Raw genomic sequence first — 27,662 nt, forward strand, 5'->3', positions numbered from 1 at the left:
AAAAACGGACAACGACCTCCGCTTGTGAGAAACTTCTTTTCCTCGGGGTAGCCATTTCATAGCTTATAAAAGAAACGAACATGAATGGCTTAATGCGTCGCAGAAGTGACACGAAAGTCGATCGTAAGCAGCTGGAAGTAGCAGGTACAGCCTCTTCGCTCCTTTTTCTCAATAATAATACGAGGGCTAGTCAGAAAGTAGGGACCATTTTGGCATTAAAAAACTAAGTACAAGAAATACATTTTATTACATACATCTGAAAGAGCGACTGACATACTACTTTTCCACATAGTCACCCAACACATTGAGGCACTTATCATAGCGGTGTACAAGCTTTGAAAGACCTTCGTCGTAAAATTCTGCCTCCTGAGACTTCAGCCAGTGAGTCACGCCCGCCTGGAGTTCCGCGTCGTCATCAAAGCATTGTGTAGCAAGCCAGCTCATCATGGGAAACAAGTGAAGTTGCTTGGTGCAAGATCGGGTCTGTAGGCCGGATGAGGGAGAAATTCCCATTTGAATGAATTAAAGAGTTCTTTAGTGCGGTTTGCCGTGTGAAGTCGGCCTCTGTCGCGCAAAAACGAAATTTTGGACGTCAGCTTTCCTCGGCGTTTGTTTCAGACTGCTTTTCTAAGACTGTGCAAAGTTTGACAGTATCGGACAGAATTTATGGTTGCTACACGTTCGAGAAAATCAATTATAATCACACCTTGCCTATTCCAAAACACTGTCGCCATTAACTTCCTTGCTAACAAGGTTTGCAAAGATTTTCTTGGTTTTTGTGGGGACCTTGTGTGCCCCCACTCAATGGACTGTAATTTTGTTTCGCAATTGACGTGTTTCACCCAAGTCTCGCCACCAGTTACGATTCGATCCAGTAACGAATCACCATGTTTGTTATAAGCCTCCAGAAATGTCAACATTGCCCCCATTCGCTGTTCTTTATGGTGCTCTGTAAGCATTTTGGGCACCCATCGTGCACAAAATTTGTGGTAGCCTACCTTTTGAGTGACAATTTCAAACAACAAAGTCCGTGAAACTTGTGGAAAAGAAAGTGAAAGCTCCATTATTGTATAGCGACGGTTTTCGCGAATCGTTTTATCAACATCAACTTTAGCGACGAGATCGTCATTCATAATGCTACGGCTTTAGGTTTTCCGTGATTTCCCAAAATCGCTCCAGGCAAATGCCGGGATCGTTCCTTTGAAAGGGCACGGCCAACTTTCTTCCCCGTCCTTCCCTAACCCGACGAGACCGATGACCTCGCTGTTTGGTCTCTTCCCCAAAAAAACCCTTCATAATGCTCGGACATCCATTCTTCTCTTCATCATGAACGTTGGTTCGGCCATTTTTAAACCAAACACCGTTTCCGGACGCAACATTCACTCATTATGTTGTTTCAGTACACTTTGCACAGTTCACGATAAATTTCTATAGGTTTTAACCACTATGCACAACACGGCACATTAATCAACACTATTTTCACATGCCTAGTTTGTTGTAAGGTGCATAATAATGTTACGTAGCTAAAGTTGGCAAACGAATGTAAACATGACATAGCAGCATGAAGTCAACCGAATTTCACATATCACAAAAGGACTAAATTACAGTGTACGATTAACACAAACTTTTCATTTCCGAAAGAACCGTCCGATTTTACAAGGGTATGTTGTTTACAAGTCTGGACATACAAACTTAGGGTACTTTTCACAATTACGTCACTTACCTTCCTCAAGCATTCCTTGGGTCTCACAGCAGACATTTAGACGATAGTCAAACCCATCCCATCCTTTTACAATCATCTATGGAATTATTGTATTCACTGGTGCTGTTATGTGGCGTTACATTTCAGGGAAAGTGGCTGGAAGAGGAGGCACACAAACCAAGTCTTTCTCATGGCCGCGCAAAAAGAAATTGCTGACCTTGAAATCTTACTGTCCTGGACACCACTCACGTTTTGGAGGATGACGATTCAAAACTGTGTCTAGCCATCCGCTTTTAGGTTCTGTGGTATTTTTAAATCACTCCAGGCAAACACCAGAATAGTTCGTTTGAAAGGGCATGACCAATTTCCTTCCCCAACCTTGGAACAATCTGAGCTTGTTGCTCCGTCTCTAATGACCTTGATTTCAGTGGAACATTAAACCCTAATCTTCCCTCCTCCTTCCTTGGAAGATAATGGTGCAGCGGGAGATCTGTATACCCCTTATATAGGAGGTGCATTGCCACACTCTAGATCAAAATCATGCCACACAGTTGTAACTACACTCAGGTGACAAAATTCATTGGATACCTCCTAATATCTTGTCGGACCTTCTTTGGCATGGTGCAGTGCAGCAAATCGAAATGGAAAGGACACAACACGTTGTAAGTCCCCTGCAAAAATATTGAGCCATGTGGCCTCTACAACCGTCCATGATTGTGATTTTGTGTCCATGCAGGATTTTGCACATCAACTGACTTCTTGACTGTCCCCCGTAAATGTTAAAGTGATTCATTCGCTCGAACTGCCCAGAACGTTCTTAAATCCAATCACGAACAATTGTGGCCTAGTGACATGGCGCATTGTCATCCATAAAAATTCCATCCTTGTTTGGGAACATGAAGTTCACGAATAGCTGCAAATGGTCTCCAAGTAGCCCAAAATAGCTATTTCAATCAATGTTCCATGTAAACACAGTCCACACTATTATGGAGCTACCATTTGCTTGCATAGGCCTTGTTGCCAATCTGCATCCATGGTTTTGTGGGATCTGTGCCACAATCGAACTCTACTGATGGCTCTTACAAACTGAAATTGGGATTCATCTGACCAGGCCATGTTAGCAGGTGGACAAAGAGACAGCTGGTGAATTTTGTTAGTGTGAGTTGCCTACGTCAGAGGCAGAAATGCACTCACTCAGTGGCAAACCTATTATTCTCTTTCGATTGACAGGTTATTAACCTACTGTTAAGCTAAGATCCTTCCTTTTAATTGACAGCTCCTTATCCTATTGTTCCCTCACCCCTTTCCCTCCCCTCTTGTCCTCCCAATCCCTGAGGAGACCTCCAACCCATCACCATACCCCTCACTGATACAGGTACACTTTTAGCTTGAGTTATTTGAATAGCCCCTTCTCACTCTTATCAGTTTGTTTGAGTACTTAATTAAATTAATCAACTAATTCATCCTTCCCTCTCTGGTAAACCACCATCCCTCCCCCTTCCTATCCCTCCACCACTCCTCTACCTGGAAACTGGCGGCTCTGCAGTGGAGAGGAAGGATCTTATAAAAGGAAATTCAAGGGTATATAGTTTATTTTCTAAAAAAATCAGTTTTTGGTGGTTGGTTTTTCTTGCTCATTATTCTCTGCTGTTTGGGAAGATGTAAGCCTTGTAAGAAGTAATTACATGGATTGCTTGGAGAAATGAAGAATAGAAGGAGAAGATGCTAGTGTTTCAATAGAAATGATTCAAGCCGGGGGGGGGGGGGGGGGGGGGGGAAGAGAGAGAGAGAGAGAGAGAGAGAGAGAGAGAGATAATGATCCTACAACTCATGTTAGAAGAAAGATATGCTCAGTATTTTGTCACATGAACTTCACTTCATCCTTTACACAATGAAAACAAGTTAATGTGCATATTTTTAAGCTTTATGGGGATTTCAGATTAGATTAAATTAGATGCAGATCCATGGTGGAGAAACCATCAACAGTGTAGAACATGTCATAAAACATGAATAAAAACTATATTTACATTAAGAGATAGACAGTTCTCTCTCAATGACTTGTGTATGAAATATCTGGTTTGCAGATTATTCATGATTAAAAAATGAAAAATAAGAATGGTAAATACAAACTCAGTTTTCTGATGTTAATCTGCATATACGTGTCAATGTAGAAAGTTAAAAGAAATTTGTAAAAGAAATTTTGAGAAATGAAAGAAACAAATGCTGGCATTAAAACAAAAATTAGAATTAACTGAAAGATTTGAGAAGGGGAAACTGCAGCAGAACTAAGTGCTGATTATGGGACTGGAATTCAGACTGTTTGGGACATTAAAAAGAAGAAAACAGAAAATATAGGATTTTGCCAGAAAATGTGAGTTCTGGACCATCTGCTTGAAAAAGTGAGAAGTGCTCTACATTCGATGGATTACATGCTGGTATTTTGCAATGTTTTAGCCAAAAATGAGCAGAAGGTTTCATTATTTTTGGCACAATGTGTATCAAGAAGACTAATTTTTTCATGGTTGGAGGGAGAATTTAAGCTCTAAGGTTAGAGGGAGTATTTAATGGCACACCTGGATGGCTAACCAGATCCAAATAATCTAATGGGATAATGGGATTTGCAGACTTACTGTGCAAGAAGAGTGGCTTAATTCAAATGCTGCAGCAGCTGATTCCTTCTGAGAAGAGTTCCAAAACTTTGTGAAAGAATAGAATTTCATACCAGACCAAATTTATATATAATGCATACAAAAGTGGTCTGCATTGGAAATGTCTGCCAATGAGAACCCTTGATTTTAAGAGCAATGTTAAGAAGTTTGGACAGATAGTAAAACTTTCAAAATCTGGTTCCACACACATTTTGTACAACAAGTCCAGCGATTTCTGGAAGAGAAAGGATTGCCGCAGAAGACTCTTCTGTTGTTCGATACTGCCCCTTCACATCCTGATTAGAAGTGATGGTCCCATAATAACTAAGATTTAACCTCATAACATGACTGTCATTATGAATCCAGTCAATTAAGGCAGTATTGCATTGGTAAAATGGTGCTATTAGGTTGGTCTACTGAGAATGTTAGTTGATTAGAACAATTTGGTGGCATTCTGGAATAAGCTGATAATTCTAGATGCCATTCATGGGATTTCTGGTGCCTATCAGGAAGTCCATCCAGTTACACTAGTTTGATCATGGAGATAAATTCTTCCAAATATAGAAGAAGGTGATTTTCAAGGTTTCAGTAATAAAGGAATAATAACTGTACAAATTATGAATTGGGCAACAAGTTAAAATGGTTTTGAATATGTTGATGAAGAAAAATTGAAAAAGAGGCTGAAAATTGATGAATGTAAACCTGGCTTCCAGTGCAGGAGTGATGCCAAAATTGTGACCACCGCTTCATAATAAAACAGACAAGAGGACTGTGAATGTTAAAGGGCTGTTGAAGACAGTGACCTTGTTAGTCATTGCACTGCATTCTAATGTGTTGATACTCTTTTGAATTGTTAGGGCCAGAGGGAGTTTCAACACCATGACTTTATTCTACTTTTGAACAAAGAATACGTGTTTGAAAATATCTCAGTTATTCATGTTCCTCATTTGTTTGTGCCCACCTTCTCCCCCATATTACTCAGATAATGTTTTTTTTTCCAGAACCTAAGTTAAATGGTCCCCATGCATGTGGAATAATTGGGAAAAAATGTGATTTCTTATGCTCTTTTTCAACCAAATTTTATTAATACTTACACTTTTTATGGCTGTGGATGACTTATTGAAAATATGTATTCCTGAACAATGAATGCTTTTCCAGACTAAAGTAGCCTAAGTGACTTCTGGTGTAGTTAGTGCCATTTTCATTGAGGTGAAGTTACTCAGAATGGTAATCTTAGATGTTCCATGCAAAATCTACTGAACCTGACAATCCTGTCATTTCAGTAAGAATCATGAAAGATTGTCAAAACGTTCTGTAACACTGCAAACATGTCACCAATGTTTCATTTACTCTTAAACTATCTGTTACTTTTCAGCTCCAGTTCTGCCTATCTCCTCCTTCACTATATCACATATAACTACTTGATGTAATTATCTGTCTCTAGTAATACATATAGTTTGATGAATGTATTACCAGGATGTGCCTTTGAATTTTTTATTCTTTCCTCAATATCAGTTGAGGTTTTACATGTCATACATATTTCTTGCGACAATTTCTCGCTTTGCTGAAGCAAGTTACAACCATATGCTGCTAGAAGGCTCAGAACTGTAGCATGTGACATGACAGTGTGTAATGTAACTTGTCAGTGCAAGAAAAACAAATTCTCAGAAAACCAAAGGTATGAATTCAAAGAGTACATTCACACATGGAACACCCTCTGCTTCAGCATGACAGTATCATACCACACATGAGTGCAGGGACATAACAACAATTCCATGCCTCAGAGCACTGTCATCAATCATCTTCCATACAGTCCCAATTTGACCACATCTGTTTTTCATCTATTTCCAAAACCGAAAGAATACCTCAAATAGTGATGAAATGGTGCAAGCAGAGATGAGGTTGTGGCTCTGTCAACAAAGACAAACATTCTACAGTGATGGTATGAATAAACTGGTCTCTTGTTGGGAGAAACACGTTTCATCTACAGAATGATTATGTTGAGAAATAAATAAGTAGACATGAAGAATAAACATGTACAATGGGTGTTAGTAAAGCTTTTTTATTTAAAAAACCTTTAATAATTTTCACACAAAAATTCAAAGGTGTTACTTTTCAGCACACTGTAGTACTTACATAAATACACTGAAGTGCCAAAGAAACTGATATAGACATTGTGTATTCGAATACAGAGATATGCAAACAGGCAGATTACAGTTCTGCAGTCAGCAATGCCTATGCAAGATGACAAGTTTCTGGCACAGTTGTTAAAATGTTTACTGCTGCTACAATTGCAGGTTAGCAAGATTTAAGTGAGTTTGAATGTGATGATATAGTCAGTGCACGAGCGATGGGACTCGGCATCTCCAAGGTAGCGATGAAGTGGGGACTTTCCCATATGACCATTTCATGAGTTACCATGAATATCAGGAACCTGGTAAAACACCAAATCTCTGAGATTGTTGCAGCGGGAAAAAGATCCTACAAGAATGGGACCAATGTTGATTGAAGAAAATTGTTTACTGTGACAGAAGTACAACCTTCTGCAAATTCTACATCTACATCTACATCCGTACTCCCCAAGCCACCTGACTGTATGTGGCGGAGGGTACTTTGAGTACCTCTATTGGTTCTCCCTTCTATTCCGGTCTCGTATTGTTCATGGAAAGAAAGATTGTCAGTATGCCTCTGTGTGGGCTCTAATCTCTCTGATTTTATCCTCATGGTCTCTTCACGAGATATATGTAGGAGGGAGCAATATACTGCTCGACTCCTCAGTGAAGGTATGTTCTCGAAATTTCAATAAAAGCGCATACTGAGCTACTGATCATCTCTCCTACAAAGTCTTCCACTGGTGTTTATCTATCATCTCTGTAACGCTTTCGTGATTACTAAATGATCCTGTAACAAAGTGCGTTGCTCTCCATTGGATCCTCTCTGTCTCTTCTATCAACCCTATCTGGTAGGGTTCCCACACCGGTGAACAGTATTCAAGCAGTGGGCGAACAAGTGTACTGCTGCAGATTTGAATGCTGAGCCATCAACAAGTGTCAGGATGCAAACCATTCAATGAAACATCATTGATATGGGCTTTCTGAGCTGAAGGCCCACTCACGTATCCTTGACTGCATGACACAAAGCCTTAAGCCTCCCCTGTGCCCATCAACACTGACACTGGACTGTTGATCTTTGGAAACATGATTCCTGGTCAGACGAGTCTCATTCCAAACTGTATTGAGCAGATGGACAACCTCATGAATACATGGAACCTGCATGTCAACAGGGGACTGTTCAAGCTGGTGGAGGCTCTGTAATGGTGTGGTGCAAGTGCAGTTGGACTGATAAGGGGCTCCTGATAAGTCTAGATATGACTCTGACAGGTGACACACACATAGGCATCCTGTGTGATCACTTACATCCATTCATGTTCATTGTGTATTCCAACGCACTTGGGCAATTCCAGCAGGACAATACAACCCTTGATATGCCCAGAATTTCTTGAGAATGGCTCCAGGAACGCTCTTCTGAGTTTAAACCCTTCCGGTGGCTGCCAAACTCCCCAGACATGAGCATTATTGAGCATATCTGGGATGCCTTGCAACATGCTATTCAGAAGAGACATCCACTCCCTCATACTCCTACGGATTTATGGACAGCCCTGCAGGATCATGGTGTCAGTTCCCTCCAGTACTACTTCACACGTTAGCTGAGTCTATGCCATGTCATTATGTGTCACTTGCGGAGGCCCTACATGATATTAGGCAGGTGTACCAGTTTCTTTGGCTCTTCAGTGTATTTTGCAGTATACCTTCTAGTGAGTGATATAATTACCATTAGAGATGTTTCAGACTGACAAGTACAGTTTCCTTATTGTCCTACAAGATACTTTTATGCCTCAAGTATTCCATGGATTTTTTGCAGACTTTGGTGTAATCAGGTTAGTTTTTTTGGGGGGGGGGGGGGAGGGGGGAGATAGTATTCAAATAAGGTAAGGACTTCATTAATAAATGTACTGTATTTATATTCATTTTATGAGCACTATATACATCACTTCAGTTAATCTATTTGAATTTCACAGGAAAGTGTGGACTGTGCTAAATACAATAAGAGCAAACCACAGACAATGTGAGGGCTCCATATGTAAATGGCAGATGGTTACTTTTACTGAGTGCGATTGCAGTGCTGGAAAACAAAAAGTTCCACACATCATTGAGGAATAGTGTATTAGAAAGTTGCACAGTGAGAGTTCTGATTTCCAGAATGGGACCTAAGAGGTCATTGATTATATTAGCAATTTGAACATATGTTTGTGATGGGTATCTCGTTTTCTTATATAGAGATTAAGTCTTTTGTGTCTTTGTATGTATATTTATGTCTTTATTCATATTTATGGATATATTTTTCTTTGCATATTTGTGATCTGTCTGTAACTTACATTTATATTCTTTTTCCACACTTACAAATTTATGTACTTTACTGGTGGCCATTATAAACTATCATTTGTGCCATGAGCCAAATAAATAAATTTGAGTTTCCTAAAATAATCAAATATGTAGGGCACATTAAATAAGCACAAACTAATGTAAATGTGGATGAATGTTTCATTTATGGTGTCTGTCAGACTCAAATGCTGCAGGTACTCAACTTGTACATATAGGTCTTTAACTGGAATGCTATAGTGGGCATATTTAAAAATGATACTTACAAACCTCATACAGTACTTCTGTTGTTAACTGTTTTGCTTGAAATTTGTATTATTGACTATGTCAATTCTTTCTGTATGGAATGTTTGTGAAATATTGTTACAGGCAATATATAACATTCTTATTTCTGTTTATAATTCTACAGTCAGTTGATACTTGATGTGCATATTGAGACTGAGTGGTACTGCTGAACACAGATTAAATGAGAATGATTTCAGTATTAATCAGTTTAATTAAGAACAAACTTTATTTTCATCTTCCCAAAGAAATTTACTCAGTGTTCATTATGGTGTGCCTTCTGATAATCAATTTCTATTACAAATGTGCGTATTTCCATGGGCTCCAGTGTCACGTTAGGTATGTCTTCCTTGGACTGCCTGGTGGTTGATGGAGTACCCTCCTCATCAAGCCATATCAGCCGTGTGTTGTCCTCCAGCCACTGGTTTCCACCCAGTGTTGTCTCTCTAATAGATGATATACTGAATGGTGTGAATAGAGCCTAAAAGAGATGACAGTATTAGTCACAGATTTGATGTGAGATGTTGAAGAAATGGAAGTTGCAGAATGATACATCTGACAAAAATTATAATACATATAATGGGAAGTCCAGGATGGAACAACAATAATATTAAAAGGATAGATTGTTACTCACCATATAGAGGAGACATTGAGTCACAGGCAGGCACAATGAAAAGACTGCTGTATGTATGCATAGATATATAGCAGTGTTTTCTTTGTATCTATGTGTGACTCAGTGTTTCCTCTACATGGTACGTAGCCATATATCATTTTCATATTGTTTTAAAACTTATATTACCACTGTGCAAGTTTCTTTTGCTTTATGAAACATATAACTTTTTCTCTGTGTTTGAATTGAAACATTTTGTTTTACCATAATTTACAGTTACATATCATATGATTTCATTCTGTCAGTGAAAAAATATGAAGTAAGAATTATTAATTTGCAGCAGAAGAGAGGAAGGTTTCTATAAAGTACTACACCAAGACAGTCACAGTGCAAGACAGAAATAATTTTCTTGTAGATATCTCGCCCTTGTCTGTGGTCCAGAGTGCAGTTATGTAGGCTATGGTCAAAGGCATTCAACGAATTCTCATGTCACATTAAGCAAGAAACTGAGAATTCTCACCAAATAGAAAATTGCAAACAAATCTTACTCACCACAGCGTTCAAAAATTATGTGGATGCCTGTATTCAAGGGTTGAAAATACCTGTTAGTTACATAGTAAATAACAATGTTCATTATAAGTTTGCTTGACAGTTAGTAGTGCATTGTAAACTAGCTTCTGATGCTACCAATCTAAGTAACTACTTCTTTTGAAAAATATTAATATTAAGCTACCAATTAGGAGATAAACAGCAGATGTTTAATAGAACTGAGTTAACATTAGCTTATTTAAAAATTACTGCTATTATTCTAAATTTTAAGTTACATTTAATTGCCATTTATAAAGGAAAGAAACTTGGAGACAATATTATGGAAAGGGAAGAGGAAATGGGATAATGATGAGATGGGGGAAGCCATACCGCAAGATGAATATGACAGAGCACTGAAAGTCTAATATAAGTCAAAACAAGACATCTTGAGTAGACAACATCACCTTAGAATTATTAAGATATTTGAGAGAATTAACCAAAATATAAATGTTCTCCTTGGTATGTAGGATGTATGTGACAGGCCAAATCTCTTCAGCCTTCAAGAGAAATGTAATTATCCCAAAGACAAGAAAGTGAGTTGTGTCTTGTGTCGGTATTACCAAACCATTAGTTTAATAAGCCAACTTCATAAAATACTAACAAATTATCTACAGAAGAATTAAACGACTTGCAAAGCTGATGTGGGAGAAAATCAATTTCATTTCAATAGAAATGTAGGAAAAGTTAAGGGCAACTATTTCCCCTGTAACTTACTTTAGAGTGTACACTTGTATTGATTCAGAAAAATCATTTGACAATATAGACAGGAAAAGACTCTTAGAAATTCGACAGTTATCAGGGATACAATTTGAGGAGTTGGATGTTATCAGTGTACACAGAAATCAGAGTCAAAGTGTATGAAAGGAGTCAGTAGTTGAAAAGGAGTGTGACAGGATTGTAGTGGTTGAAGCTTATCCCCCATGTTTATTCAATATGTTGATAGGAAAAGTTGTAAAAGAAACCAAGAAGAACTTTAAAAAGGAAATTAAAGTACAGGTGAAGAAATAAAAATCTTACAGTTTGCCAATAACATTGTAATTCTATCAGAGATGACAAAGGACTTGGAAGATCAGTTGAATGAAGTGGATGTCTTGGGAAGAGATTATACAACAAACTTCAACAGTATTAAAACAAAGATAACAGAGAGTAGCCAGTTAAACCAGGTGGTGCTGTATATTAGATTAAGAAATGAGACTCTGATGGTAATAGAGGAGTTTTGCTATTAGAGGAGCGAAATAATTAACCATTCCAGTAGTAAAGAGGATTTAAACTGCAGACTGGCAATAACAAGAAAACTTTTCTGAGTAAGAGAAACATGCTACCATTAAATATGAAGTTCAAGGTAGGAAGTCTTTTCCGAAAGTATTTGGAGCATAGTCATGTATGGAAGTGAAATATGGACAATAAAGAAATTCAGGCAATAAGAGAATAGAAGCTATTGAAATACGGTGCTTCAGAATAAAAATGTGGAATAGACTGGTAGTACATTTTGACTAACAAGTAAGATAATTTGATAGGTCAAACTTGAAGCATCAAGGAATACTTAATTTTGGTGCTGACAGGAAGCTGAGAGGAGGCAGGAGGGGATGGAAAAAGGGGGGGGGGGGGGGTTACAGATTAAATGCTGTGGTTTGGCTACTACAGGAAAGTTCAAGTGGATGTAATTTACTGTTTCTGAAGTAAAGAAAGTTGCACAGGACAGATTAGTATAGAGAGGTGCATTGAATCAGAACAACAACAAAAACTGAAAAATAATCGTAAGGAATGATAGGCTGGTGCTAATATGTTAATGCAATGTACAGCTTTTCTGTAATGTAAAACAAGTCAAGGGCTGTTTACAGTGCATTACTACTTGTAATGCAGCTTTACAGTGAACTATGTTAGCTACCATACTGTTGACATGAATGTGCAACCCTTGATTCTATGTAATAAGATAATTTTGGGAATAAGTGACTAATGATATATGTTTTGAATTTTCTATTAAATTGATTGTTCTTCCCAACTTCTTGCTTTAGATGGAAGCTTGTTGAATGGATTTGTACCAGAGTACAGAACTCCACACTGAAACCTATTACTACTACTACTACTACTACTACTGCTGCTGCTGTTACTGGGCTGGCCACACAAACTGCAGTCAGTCTTTGACCTCACCTGTCACCCTCCTCCATTCCTTCAGCCCATGTATTCTTTTCCAGCTAGTCCTATTGTACTCATTCCCTCTCTGATCCCATCAATCCATCTCCACCATGGTTTTCCCCTCAGTCTGTTGCCTCTGATGTCTTCTTCCACAACCGGCTTGGTGATCTGGCCTTCTCTATGCATTACATGCTCATACCACTTCAATCTTCTCTCTTTATTCACAGTCACAATGCTCCACAATTTGTACAACTCATGCAGTTTGTGTTTTTTTTCCATTCCTCTTGCTGTGTCCATCTTTCACTGCTCCAGAAATCTGTCTCAGAACAGTATTCTCAAATGTCAGAAGTTATCTCTCTATTTTTTGTGTTAAGAGCCCAGGTCTATGCTTCATAAAGGATGGCAGGTTGTATTACTGTCCTGTAGATCCCAATCTCCATGAATCTCAATAGCAGTTTTCTGAATGCAAACCTTGACCTGTTTCTTGCTTGGATTCTTGCTATTATTTCCTTGTTGTACCACCTCAAAATATTTGAACTCTTTTTATCATATCAAAACATGAAAATTATTTTTGATTTAAATTGTGACTGCACAAATCATGGTTGAACTGAAACTGATTTTTACTATGAGAAACAAAATCACTGAGGACTAAATGTACTGGGAGCTTAGTGAAGAAATTCAAAGTTCCCTTAAAAGACCTCTGCTAGAGTGTGATTGTCTATTTATCTCAATATTATTACTGCTCACTTGTGCTCAATAAACATTTTAACTACTTTATTAACTTCTTTAGGTGCACTGCATCTAGAAATAATTCCATAAAACAACAGCAAATGGCCGTATTGAACACATGCAAAATAAGGCAACAGTCTTGTCTTTAGGTCCACACAATGAAGGGTACTTCTAAGAGCAAAACATGGCATCTGAGTGTCATTATTAGTTTGTCTATGTATTTGATCCATTTTAAGTTGTTGCTCAGTTGGACATGTTTTACACTCAGTGTTTCAATTACTTCATGACCTTGTGATTCTAAAGTGATCCTCTCCTCCACTGAGCAAAAGTGTATTTATGGTGTCAGGAGCTGCTGTATTGTGTGACAATGTTGATAACAACTTGTATGATGAATGGTGGGAACTGTATACAATGAATCATGCTTCTGTTGCTGATAGAGAATCAGAATGCTCATTCTTAATTCTTACTATTCTTAAATAAAGTAATTTTCTATTGTTCGTAAATAAAATAATTTTCTATTGTTTGTAAATAAAGTTAGCTGCTATTTTGCATTATTGGCTTAGAATGTAATTATATTGTCATATTTTTTGGCAAAATTATAAATGAGACATAAAAGTTGGTTATTTTCATAATGAACGGATATCTCAGGCTATGCTACACATCAATTATGGCAATTGTATTGTCATACTGAGATTCATTGGCTTCATTATGCCACAAGCTAGTTGTCATATCTCAACATTATCTGGCCACAGCCCACACTACAGATCATTCTGTCAGGATGTCTAGTTTTCTTCCATTCGCTTTAATTGGCTTTGCCAATTCACAATCAAAGTACCACATTCTTACTTAATCTAGGCCTTATATTTGGCTACAGGTCAATCTGTCAGCACATCTATTTTTTTTCCATTCACCAAATAAATATCAAATACAAAATTCATGGTAACCAGATGAGTAAAAATTATTCTGGCATTCTCCACACCAAAGAAATCATCAGATTCAGAAAATCTTGTTGGATACATAAATATCACCTGATTGGATGCAACCAATCTCAACTTAAGTATGCAAGGGCTACTGATACTTCCAAAACTGAAGTACGGCGATGGCCCTAATGATCCTTGGCTGCAACAACAAAGACTTTATATGAATAGGTACTGATTTCTTCTTTTATTGTCTCCCTAATATCAGTAATTATGAACCTTGCATTATTGTAGTTACTCTGCTTGACGTATGTTAACTGGAGGACCATTAAAATAAACTATTTTCATAGATGTATGCCTAAATTAGACCATCTGAGACTCCACTGATAATTCTTCCCCAGGCAGCAAATATTTTAATCCTTGCTGGATTGTCAACTGCAGTTTCTAACCTCCAAATTGACTGTAGCAGGCTGAGATAAATTTGTGTCTTCTTCGTTTTCCAGTATGTGCTCCAAGCGTAGTAGCAATGAGTTATCTTTCCATGGTTCCAATGTTAATATCTTTATATTTTGTGGAAGTTCTTGTCTCAGACCTGAAAACTAGATGATAATACACAGTTAAGAATTACACAGGAATCATTTATCAAATTAATAAAAAACACATTAAAAGTAGGTGCTCAAAAATCAGGTAGTTATTGTTACCTCAAATGTTCCAAAAATACATAGTGATTGTTAAGTGCATTTCTAAGAGAAGTATGCAGCTGAGTCATATAAAGTTATCCCATTAAATGGTCTCGTTAATCCAAAGGAAACAAGCGACTACATGAAAGATGAGTTTGTATTAATGTGTCCCTGAGAAATAAGTACTTTTCTATTTATTTTAAAATCTGATATGTGAGAAGCACATCCATAACATATTTTATTGCATACAAACCTGAGTTTCATGTGAATTTGCCCATTCTGTGAAACCAATATTGTCAGCATTACTGAGCAGAACCCAAGGGGACAGGAGTTTCTTCTGTGCCAGCATATGTTCTTGACTTGCCAGACTCCATCCATCACCTCCTGTTATGTTGCCCATTAACAGCCAGTGCTTACCTCTGACAACTAAACCCATGCCAAATGCTTGTTCTCGTAATGGTTCTGCAACTCCCATTCCGTCATCATAGAGCAGTCTCCGATGGATCTAAGGTTCATAATCAAAATGCAAAACATAATTCTGAGATAAAGTTATAATTCAGTAAACAATTAATATGCAATCATATATACAATGACACACTGATTCCTTCAGCTTCATTTAAATATGAAACAAAATGAAAATATTCATCATAACCTGTAGTGTTGACACACTTGGCATACTTTCTTGGTTTTGACTGTGCTAATAAAAAAAAGGGATATGAAAATTTTAATTGTTGCTGTTACAGTGCTGTAATGGGATTTGTCAAGCAATATATGAAAGAGCTAAGAAGAACTGCAATGTTAAATTCCACAAATAAGACTCCCTCTTACAAAGAATGCATAACTGAATTTTAATAGTGTAAGGAAAATATAGATTGCTACTTATTGTAAAGATGAAACATCAAGTTTGTAAAGATGAAACATCAAGTTGCAGGCAGAATATGGTCTGATATGTTGGAGTCGGTGGTCATGTGTGCTGATGTGTTGCTTGCTTGTGTGAATGAGTGGTATGTGTTTCTGACAAATGCTGTCTGTAGCCAGAAGCTAAGTGTCTTTTAATTGTGCCTTTCTGCAACTTAATATGTCATCCATATGGTAAGTACCAGTCTATACATTTCTTACATTCTTGATGTTTCAATCTGGAGTTTCCACTGTTTAATTGAATTTTATGTTTTTGGAATACTTTCATTGCAGAGATAGCTCTAAAAGCTAGGTAGAAACATTCCAGTATTTCATTAAGTTTTTGAGGATGCAGATGTGAGTCATTTTCAAGCAATGCCTGAAGACTAAATGTTAATCTATGTTAGGTTGGTATTCAGTAAGCACAAATGAGCATGGTTAAAATAGCATATTCTTTCTCTTTTTCAGACTCTATAGTGAGGCTATAACTGTTACACTAATTGCACTGTAACAGTTTCATGGTTTGTACTCTATCTATTGTCAAGTATTATCACAAAATTTCAGTCTGATCTAAATGATTTTTAGTGAAAACCAGGAAGAGGAGGAAGCTTACAAGAGAAACAGGGATATGACATTATTTAAGATGGGAAAGCAGAGAAATCTACAAAATTAAAATAATCCACCAGAATGTACAGGGCCCAAGCAATAAATATGTACAATTAGAAATGTTTGTGAATGAAACTATGCCTGATGTGCATTCTATTAATAGACATTGGTTATGTGATGCCAAATTAGAACTTTTTAACCTCTAAACACGGTATTAGCTAACACGTTTTGCAGATCTTCCATCAGAGGGTGTGTGTGTCAATGTATGTAAAAAGCACATTTGATTTTAATTCTTTAAATGTAAGTAAATATTCATTAGATGGGGCTATTGAATTATGTGCAGCACATATAAAGACACCAAGTGATAAAATGTATGTTATATGTTTATATAAACCGGCAGGTGGAAATTTTGAAGTTTTCTTAACAAAGTTTTATGACATGATAGTTGTTGTTGTTGTGGTCTTCAGTCCTGAGACTGGTTTGATGCAGCTCTCCATGCTACTGTATCCTGTGCAAGCTTCTTCATCTCCCAGTAACTACTGCAGCCTACATCCTTCTGAATCCGCTTAGTGTATTCATCTCTTGGTCTCCCTCTACGATTTTTACCCTCCATGGTGCCCTCCAATACTAAATTGGTGATCCCTTGATGCCTCAGAACATGTCCTACCAACTGATCCCTTCTTCTAGTCAAGGTGTGCCATAAACTCCATTTCTCCCCAATCCTATTCAATACCTCCTCATTAGTTATGTAATCTACCCATCTAATCTTCAGCATTTCGAAAGCTTCTATTCTCTTCTTGTCCAAACTATTTATCGTCCATGTTTCACTTCCATACATGGCTACTCTCCATACAAATACTTTCAGAAACAACTTCTCAATGTTAGCAAATTTTTCTTCTTCAGAAACACTTTCCTTGCCATTGCCAGTCTACATTTTATATTCTCTCTACTTCGACCAAGAGAATGTTTTTATATCACACCTGAATAATTTAGTAGTCTAGTGTGTAACTTATCTGCTAAGTTACACACTAGACTATTCAAATATACTCGGCTTGAATATAATGTAAAATACCTGATAAACACTGCACCCAGTGAGACTGAAACATGCCAGTCCGCAACAGATAACATAATCACTGGTATTCATCTTTACGGTCTTACATCTTCTGTTATTATAAGTGCTTTGTGAGACCACCATGCAGTAGAATTAGGAGTGAACATAAATAAGGTTCCTACACACAGTCGCCATAGATATGTTCAGATGAATACAGACCAAAATATAACACATTTGAATAACATGCTAAGCAATGTTGATTTGAACAGTATTCTAATGACACATTACAGTTATGGCAAATCCTCAAGTGAAGTATACTACATTCTCAACCAAGCCTGCCCACTAATAAAACAGAGAGTTCAGTCACATGCTGTAATACAAAACTGGATATCAAGTTCAGTCACTGAGGCTAGAGAGAAACTAAGATTGTATGAGTATGCTATGTGAAATTACTTAAAAGAAGGGTTCAAAATGTATCAGAAATACTATACACACCTCCTAATCTGTGAAGAAAGTATCAGAAGTGCTATGTAGACCACCTAATCTCTGTAAATCAAGAACACTTCAAAAGAGTCATTCAAAATTCAAATAATATTTCCAAAACATCATGGTCACTAGTATACAGAGAAATTGGTAAATCTGGGAAACATACAACTGAAAGTTACTTGCTGATAAATGGTCCTATAGAAACTGATCATAATAAGGTAGCAGATCTCTTTAACAATTACTTTGCTTTGTTGGCTCCAGTATAAACAATCAGCTTAAAAATCACAAATACAAATTCAGAGGAACACCAGTGTTATAAATTATATTTTGACACCAACAAGTGAAGAAAAAATAATTAAAATAGTGAGTAGCTTGAAGAATTGTCATGCAGCAGGATATGATGGTCTTAGTCTGGGCACTATTAAGAATCATAAAATTGCATCACCATTATCGGCAATAATCAACTTTCATACGGAAGATGGTCTATTTCAAGATGAGATGAAAATAGCTCGAGTTGTGCCTATTTTAAAAAAAAGTGAACAGAAATCTAGTAGAAAACATTCAACCCATACCTTTTCTTCAAATAATATCCTAAACCTTGGAGATAGTAATATACATAAGAATCTAGAACTTCCTGGTAAGAAAAAAAATGATTTCTAAGGGGCAGTATGGGTTTGTCAAGGGGTCATCCACCATTACAACAGCATCCAACTCAAGAAATAGACAATAAAGAACATGTATGTGGAATCTTTCTAGACTTACAAAAATCATTTGATTGTGTTGATATGGACAAATTGCTTGGACAAACAAGAAAACTGACACTTTTTTATAACATTACCACTCTGAGGCAAATATATTTTGCATTATTTGAATCCAGTCTGAGCTATGAAACAGAGGTATAGAGATCCATCAGTAAAGGTAATATGAAAAGTGTGCTTATTCTACAGAAGAAGTCACTTAGAATTATGGGAAAGAAAGTCCTGCAGAAATTTGTTTAAAGAATTAAAATACTAACTATTCATAACCTAGATGTAATTAAGATAGTCATTGTGGCAGTAAACAGTAACAAAACGCTCAATAAAGAAATAAACAATCACAACACTATAGGTAGAGAGATACCCCACAATATCTCTCATAGAACAACACTTTATGAGAAAAACCCTCACTATGCTGGCATAAAAGTACTGTATTGCTTCCATCCTAAAATCTAAAAACTCCCCATTACAGAACAAAAAAAGAAATTAAAATTATGGCTCCTAAACAATTATGTGCATTCAATAGATGAGTTCTAGATTTAGTGCACTTGTATGATGCAAGACCATCTATCTACAGATAAAAGAAACTCAGATCTTAGACTGTTCAACAAACTGTAAACATCTGAATCTCAGATCTGAAGACTGTGTCACAGACAGTAAATTTCTTAATCTATGTATTTCAATAGCAAATTGATTTATGTAGTCCATATATGTAACATTGTTCTCTCAACTAAATTTAGAAAACATTGTGTAGATAATAGTGCCAGGCAATAATATATAACTCTAGTAAGTAAGGCTCTGACTTATCCAGAAGACTGGTACAAAAAACTTGCTTTTGTCATCAGTTAATGTTGGAGCAAAACAAAGAAATACTGAAATCAAGCCCTTTAATTGGAGAAAAATTTCAAGTGATGGATATCATAAAGTATAAACAGATAATAATGAGTGAGTAAAGGTCCTCCCATTTCAGACTGGAAATAACAGTAAATTAAGATAAATCAGCAAGTGTTCTAGCAACCTATCTATTCCTTTAGTCAAGTTTTGTCAAAATTTCTTTTCCCCCAGTCTGATTCAGGAGCTATTTATGAGTTATTCAGTACACCCATCTGATGATGTTCAGCATTCTTTTGTAGTGTCTCATTTCAAAACTTTCTACTCTTTTACTGTCCGCATATGACTCTATAAAAGGCCACATTCAGGAAAAGAATTCTCAACACTTAAATTTGTTTGAAATATTAACATATTTCTCTATTTCCGAATTGGTTTCTTGCTGTTGCCTGTCTGCATTTTATATCTTCTTTATTTTTCTGTCATCAGTCATTTTGCTGCCCAAGTAGCAAAACTCACCTATTATTTTCAGTATCTCATTTCTCAGTCGAATTCCCTTAGCCACACCTTATTCAATTGGATTAAATTTCATTACTCTTGTTCTAATTTCGTTTATATCCATTCTGTTCAACTAATCTTCCAACTTTCTTACACTCTCTAACAGTTTTCAGTGTCACTGTCTACCTTAATGATTTTATTTCTTGTCCCTGAACTCTTAAAACCTTTTCAAAATTTTTCCTTTGTTTTCTTTATTTGTGGTCAATGTACAAATGGAATAATGGGGGCACAGGATACAAGAATGTTTCACTTCTATTTTCATTTGCTACCTCCCTTTCATGTTCTTAAATTCTTATAATTGAAGTCTGATTTCTGTACAAGTTGTAGATGAACTTTCACTTCTTGTGTTTGATGACTAAGAGAGAAAACATCACAGCTGTAGTAATGGAAAGTTATACTACAAATAGTATGCATGTCACAGAATGAAAACAAGACAATACAATTGTTTGGTGTGTTTTTAATCATAATAACATCAATATTCAAATAATAACATTATTACTCACGAAAAAAGTGGCAGATTCCATTGCCAGTGCTGTTTAAGGCTTCATATTGTGTCTATTGAGTCCGTATTTGTCAAATTAGTTAAGCAAATAGAAAACTTTCTAAGTTCTTTACGCACTTGGTTTTGAAAATTGTTTTTCTTGCATCTTACCATTAGTTCAACCTCACCATTTCGAAGGCTGGAACCTCCCTGTGCTCGATCATTCAGAAGTGCCATTTCTAGGCCTTTATTCTCATCCTTTATTACTATTTTGGATGTTATAGGATAATAATTTCCTGAGACAGGTTCCTCTACAACATAATCCCATGTCGGTCGGTAATTGACTCGCCTCTGTATCATTTCCCTGCCATTCGAATCAGTGTAAAATGTTTCATTGTTGGCCAGGTTTGTATTAAAACGGGAAATCATTTCTTTTCCTACCCCATCCCTGTAAGCAGATGAGGAATTATATAATAAATTAGTCTCAGTGAAGTAGGTTCTATTAGCATTTAGGATCAAAGAAATACATACTCAGTGGGAATGGGTCCAACCAGCCATTCAAATTCAATGTGTTTTTCAGTTTTATATATCCTAATAACTTGACTGATCCAGTCACTAAAGGTTTGGTGCACTTCTTCCACAACATCACCTGTTTTAATTTAAATTAAATATTATGTAAATTATTAAAAATTTGATATCATATTATTACCTAACCACTGCATGACAGGATACACAAATAACAAAGAGCATAGGTAAAGATCTTTTCAGTTGCATACTAATTATATATGATGCATTAAGTTAGACTGATAAGGATGGGAAAGAAAATGAGCCTTGGTCTTGCTGAGGAACTGTCCCAATATTTATCCCAAGAGATTTAGGGACGCCACACAAAATCTAAATCACATAATTTGGAATTTACGTGGCCCTTCTATCTACAAGCTCTTCATGTTTGGTTTTGGATTGCCTATTTTTTTCTAAAACTAAATAATAGTACATCTGATTCAGTGATAGGCTACTTGTATTTCTCTGATTATGGTGAACAGTCTGAGTGTTTGATTCATTTAATGACATTTAAAACAAACAGTCACATTTACATTTGTAAAAAGTTACACTAACAAGTGGAACTTCCAGTCTCAGAAATTGTTTAGGATGAGACTGCACAGGTTGGTGGTATACCTCAAGGGTGACCACTCACAGAAGTCTTAAAGCACACTATCTAGAAAATTCTGAGAAAAAGGGCTCTAAAGTTTTCAGCATAGCTCGTGCACAGGTCATACGGTCAGAAGTACCATTCAACCATACAGTGTGCTAGAATGTCATATGGCTGGTCCTACCTGCAGGCTTGATTTTATGCTGCTTTCTTAATTGTTATAAATATTACAGTCATAGTAGTAATAACAGTAGTTTATTCATCCAGTTACAATTTACATTGCATTTATTTCATCAAAAAATACAACACACACACACACACACACACACACACACACACACACACACACACACACACATGTAAAGTATCTAACAAATACAAGGGTGCACAGTTTCCCACACAGTTTTACAGATGAACACACAACTTTGATTAATTACATAAAAGATATTTTTTCATGGATTTAAATAATAACACATTTTAATTGTAACACTTCTATTCAAAATTCAGTTCATAGTAAATATTTGACTGAAAATACTATTGACATTGGCTATGGCGTACAGTATCAAAATAGTACTTGAGTATAATTAATTTTAAATAAAGTTAATGACTTAAAGCATTATCAACTAACTCATAAATAATTTTATTTTGTTTATGAAATGGATGTCACTGGCTACTTAGAGAGTGAATTATACTCATCAATATTTTCTTTTTAAAAATTTGAATAACTTAAAATGCATTTTTAATGGAGGTAAATTAAAGCATTAATTACTGTCATTACAATCTTATTACAAAATTGTGTAATATTATAAGCAGTGGAAAGGTTGTAAATATTCACTGTAAATTTGAGGAATTAGTGTCTTCATGGAAAAGCGGAGTATAGCTGTTGCCCTGCTGTATATACAAACAGGCAAATGGTCAGGAATTGTTAAGGCTGGCATGGAACTAATTGAGCAATGGGTCTTACCTGCAACAGTGGCTTTTCATTCCTGACTTTTGCAGAGATTGCAGTGTTCTGTACTGTGAAATATTATTGTAATTTTTACAATTTGTGAATTAAAAATGTCTGTCAATGAAGATATCATGAAAGTATCAGAAGCATTACACAGTGAAGTTCTGAAGATGATGTTAAAAGATGCAGTTGTTTATTACAAAAGCCTGCTTGCTGTAAATAATTTGATTGCATTGGAATATTCAGTGAGACTTTCTCGGGAAGCAGTGTTGATGTTGAAGAAATTTACAGATGTACTATGGACATGTTGGCTGAAAAAATACTTGTGACTTGTGATGAACTTGTTCATGAAAATGAGAACTGTGAAGGCAAACCTTTTGAAAAGCCAAAGACACGGCTCATTGGATGAATATGAACTAGAAGAAAAGAAGTCAAGAGAAGTAGACCATCTTTCTTCGAATTACTAAATTATCTTGGTTAATATTGTAAAGGCTCATCCCATGTGGAAACTGCAAACATTACAAAGCAAAAATGTGCAGCTGGTTAAGAAAGAAGGAATGTATACCCCAATGGGAAGAAGTCATAAAAAAGGAGGCAATCAATTTGATAAATACACAGCAATCAGTTCCTGGATGTATGATGGTCTTGTTGAAGCCCAAGTAACTAAACAGAATTTACAACAATGGGCTTTAGCAGCAGCACAACAGTTTACAGATTTTGAATTTGAAGCTTCTGACAAATAGGTTCATAGATTCATAAATAAGCACAGATTTTTTCACTGAAAAGTAACAAGATTTGTTTGAAGAAAAGAAACAAAGACAGTCTAAGAAACTTTGGTTGCTGCAGACACTTATTGAACACAGACTTTAAAATTGACATCAAATTTCAACAAAGATTTTGTTATTAACACTGACCAGATAGGTATTTATTGCAGGATATTTAAAAATTCATTTTGCTCTGTATTTTTATGATTTCTTTTTTCCAGGAAGTCAGTGTCACTCAATGTACAACAGGACTCTGACTGTCAATGGAAGCAAAACTACATTTGTCAAAATACACTACATGAATAAAGTGATGCATGTTACTACCACACTACTTGCTCTGAATGACAAATTCTCTAACCCTATAGCAATGTTTAAATTGAGTCAGTCATTCTGATGAAGCTTTTATTTTCCTTTGATCTTCAGAGTTTCAGGTAACTTTCCTACTTTAACTATTTACCTTCTGACCTGATAGGGAACTTCTTCTGCTGGAACCACAAGTGCAGTGCCTTATCTAGTTTAGTGTAAGTTGAAATTGTCAGACACTTACACATTGACACTCTAGCATGGCTCTCACATTTGGTTACACAATTTAACAGCTTTTCTTTGAATCTATCACTGTTTTTACACCAATCCCACAGTCCTGAAAAACTTTTGTGAAGATTTCCTCTTTTTTCCGACTTTTCTATAATTTTTAATTCAATTTTGATTTATAGAACAATATGTTTGCATCTATTATCTACCTTGAACATATAAGCTGTGTGGAACTTAATCAGTAAATGTGATAGGGGTTAACACTTGTTGTCAATGATCCACTTTAGAGAAGCTATAGTATTATTGAGATCTGTCAGCAATTAGAAAAGTGCAGTTAATAGTGTATCCTTCCTGGCAAAGTTTAATGATATGCTTTCATTTCATATTCACACAGAGTAATAATTCTGAAAGAAATTACCCCTGAAGAAAACCTTGGCTGTAAGTGAGTGGTAAAGTTATCAACCTTTAGCTCCAAGGGAGAGTCTAGGTGAACATATGGACAGAAAATTGGCCACAGACCTATCCCAAGGGCAGAGTCACCACATTTACTGAAGCTGAAAGGGGGAAACAATGGAAAAATACTTCAAGGATGTCTGTCTGGTGGTACTTGTCTTCTGGTTATAACACATGAATTACACGAATAATACTGCATTCCAAACAAATATATTCATTCTAATTACAACAGAATAGTACAGACATCATTTTCTTTTCCCTAGAATCACTGAACTATTCATGAATAATCTACAGTCAGATGATCTGGAGCTTACTGCATTACATAAACCCAGAAAACGAAATTCTAATATGCCAATCCAAGCTATATCAAAATTGTTGCAAACATGCTAACAGATTCAGCCTGCTACATTTCAAGCTGAATGGGATTCTGAACCCAGCCAGTCCTGTATACAATTTCAGTAGCTCAACCAGTGGACAAATCTTGCAATATATTGTGCAAAATGTGAGCAAAGAACTTTCAGTTTTCATACAACAATAATACAAAGAAAAGCTACAATAATTGCTGATGACTGAAATATATTACTGAAGTACAATAAATCATGGACTGAAGGAACATGGAATACAGTATAGTTACAAGACTGGCTATGTAATAACTTCATATTTAACTGGACCTTTCAAAAATAATTGACAAGTTTACTAATAAGTTAACAAAAATAATTTTGAAATTTTGTTATTACATTTTAGAGCTAACCTTTGTATATTTTGACTGTCGCAGTTCCAGACACCATGGTTGCTTCAGATCCTACTGGTCGGAAAATGTAAGCACCAGATGATCTCTTATCAGGTCCTGCATTAGTTCCTGCCCATCCTTCATAGTAATAAAAATTTTGGCTAAGTGGTAACTCTGTTCCATTGATTATTACAGACTTCACAGTCCCTTGAGTTTCATGCAAAATTACCTGCAAGTACTACAAAAACATACTACATTAGATTGTTTCCAGCCAAAATTATCATTTCTGTTCATTCAGTGTTTTAAAAACCTTACATTATTTCCAATGTATGTTGCATTTTCTGATATAATGTTTGAATAACTTCTCTCTTGTTTTGTACTAGACACATAGTACGAGTAATAGCCCAATGCTGGAACATCAGTGGCTTGAAAGACAATTTCTTGTGTTGCATTACTGTCTCTTCCAGGAACATTGTAAATAGCATCTGGTAGTGGTACCAACTGTATTATCTGCTCATTACCTGCAGTAAAATAGTATTTGAAATTAAACACATTAATGATAGAATTATTAAGTACAAAGTTCATAAAAGAGAACAATATATGCAATTATTTTAATAAATGTCTGATTTCATTGCTGTCAAAGATATCGGGCAATTCACTAACTACTACATTACATTTTGTATGAAAAGAAAAATCCACAAGAGAAAATTGTGAAATCACAAAGAGACACAATGACTGGCCAGTTGTTATTTTCAGGAGGCAAAATTCCAAGTACTAATAGCAGTCACATTTAATAGTACTAAAAGAGAGACAATAGACACACTCTGATGCTATCCCTTTCATCTCGGTCACTCCTCTTCCTCACAGCAGGTAGGTCCCTCACAACCTGGAGTCTGTGAGACCTGTCCTTATTTTCCATCCTTCCCCAACCCATTCCACATTCTTCTCTGAGGAAGGAAGTCATCTGTGGGTAGTATGTAACATTTCACCTCCTGAACATCTTTGATAAGCTTATAAAATTATCTTGTTACATTCCAGTGCATTGACATAAGGTTTAATAACAGACCAACTTATGCAAGACATTATGGGATTCCTGAAGAACTGTAAGATCAACTGATGACATAAGCGTACTAATAAAAGGCCCAGACATATCCTCACCAGTTGCAGCCACGTGAATAATGAAACAGGCTCACAACTGATTCACAGCAAACAGCTTAACCCTTAATCTTAAAAAAAACCTCATATTACACAATTCAAAACAAATGAAAGTGACTTACAAGTCCAGAAGTAGAGATCAATGAATGTTTACTGTTGAGGCTCCATGGGTGAAGTTCTTAGAAATCTAGATGGATAATAAACTGAGACGGCTCCAGCACATGGCTAAGTTAACGAAGAAGACAATTTGTACCTGCTGTCTACTGAATAATTTCATCTATCATGTTGACCTGCAGTCAAGATTGCTAGCATACTTTCACCTAGCACTGTCCTATGGCATAATTTTCTGTGCCAATGCAGCACACTTCTACAGAAGCATGCGGTAAGAATATTGTGTAGAGTCCCTCTTCAGAGATGTCATGGTTCTTAATACATATGTGTTAATATATGAATTTTCTAATAGCACATATGGCTAATAATGAAATTTAATTTAGGATGAAGTGTAAAGTTCAAAATTGTAATGCTAGAGGTAAAAAAGATTTCCTTACAGATTATGCATCCCCGTCCAGGGTTCAGAATGGAGTTTTAAGTTCTAGTCTGTAAGTTAAGTCTATAAGATGGTGTCTGTAAAGATTGGAAAGAAATTAAGAAATTTCCAAATGTTCGAAAACAAAGTAAAAGAATACTTTATGAGATACTCCTCCCACAATTTATCAGAATAAAGCTGTACCACTGAAGGCAACAGAAGTGTTCCACAAAGCTACCGTCCAATCTCATTGATGTTAATCTATTATAGAATTGGAAAATATATTATGAGTTCAAGCTTAATGAGGTATCTCTATACCAATCAAAGCTGATTCTGAAAACAATGGTCACATGAGACCCAATTAGCACTTTTCTCATATGACATCTTGAAAGCCATGGATTAAGGTAACCAGGTGGAAGCAGTATTTCTTGACATCTGAACAGCATTTGACTTGATGCCACTGCAACATATATTTAAGAGAGTACCACCATATGGGGCAATGGCACCTAGTTATAAAACATGTAGTTTATGGAGTTGGATTAGGCCTTGCAACCACAAAACCCAGATTTTTATGATATAAAATACCACAAAAAGTATCACTAAAATGCCCCAAAAGTATCAATAAAATGATGTAAAGATGATATAAAAACATATGTAATGTGAGTTATAACATAAGAGTACCGAAAAACTTTGTATGAAGAATAATTTATTTAAAATTGCTATATTTTTCTTTAAGAAATCTCATTCTTTGAAGTTGTATGAAAACTTTTAGAACCATCTCAGAGCTATCACAGTATATGACAGTAGCATGCAGAGGTTCTTGAAAGTGAGGAAAAGTATGTTGTCAGACAAGGAAGTTAGCTGAAAACACATTACTGGCTCCAAAAGTAGAACAAAAAAAGAAGAAATGTTTCAACAAGACATACAAAATGGCAGTAGCCAGCAAGGAATGGCTACAGAATAGCATAAACCAAGAACTAGAACAGAGCCACAGGTGGGCACAGTTGGAAA

The 27,662-nt window shown here is 36.1% G+C and overlaps 1 protein-coding gene across 1 annotated transcript in view; it reads right to left on the minus strand.

Moving 5' to 3' along the window:
* Nucleotides 1-8,700: 8,700 nt before the first annotated feature.
* Nucleotides 8,701-27,662, minus strand: part of LOC126336957 (lysosomal alpha-mannosidase-like) — an 86,026-nt gene continuing 67,064 nt past the window's right edge. The window contains exons 11-17 of the mRNA XM_050001161.1: nucleotides 25,286-25,491; nucleotides 24,992-25,208; nucleotides 20,925-21,042; nucleotides 20,565-20,841; nucleotides 14,985-15,236; nucleotides 14,501-14,650; nucleotides 8,701-9,552 (exon numbers count right to left, since the gene is read on the minus strand). Of these exons, the coding sequence (XP_049857118.1) occupies nucleotides 9,328-9,552; nucleotides 14,501-14,650; nucleotides 14,985-15,236; nucleotides 20,565-20,841; nucleotides 20,925-21,042; nucleotides 24,992-25,208; nucleotides 25,286-25,491 (1,445 nt within the window). The 3' untranslated portion in view covers nucleotides 8,701-9,327. The remainder of the gene's footprint in view (nucleotides 9,553-14,500; nucleotides 14,651-14,984; nucleotides 15,237-20,564; nucleotides 20,842-20,924; nucleotides 21,043-24,991; nucleotides 25,209-25,285; nucleotides 25,492-27,662) is intronic.

Source organism: Schistocerca gregaria, chromosome 1, assembly GCF_023897955.1.
Source record: "Schistocerca gregaria isolate iqSchGreg1 chromosome 1, iqSchGreg1.2, whole genome shotgun sequence".
Lineage (NCBI taxonomy): Eukaryota > Metazoa > Arthropoda > Insecta > Orthoptera > Acrididae > Schistocerca > Schistocerca gregaria.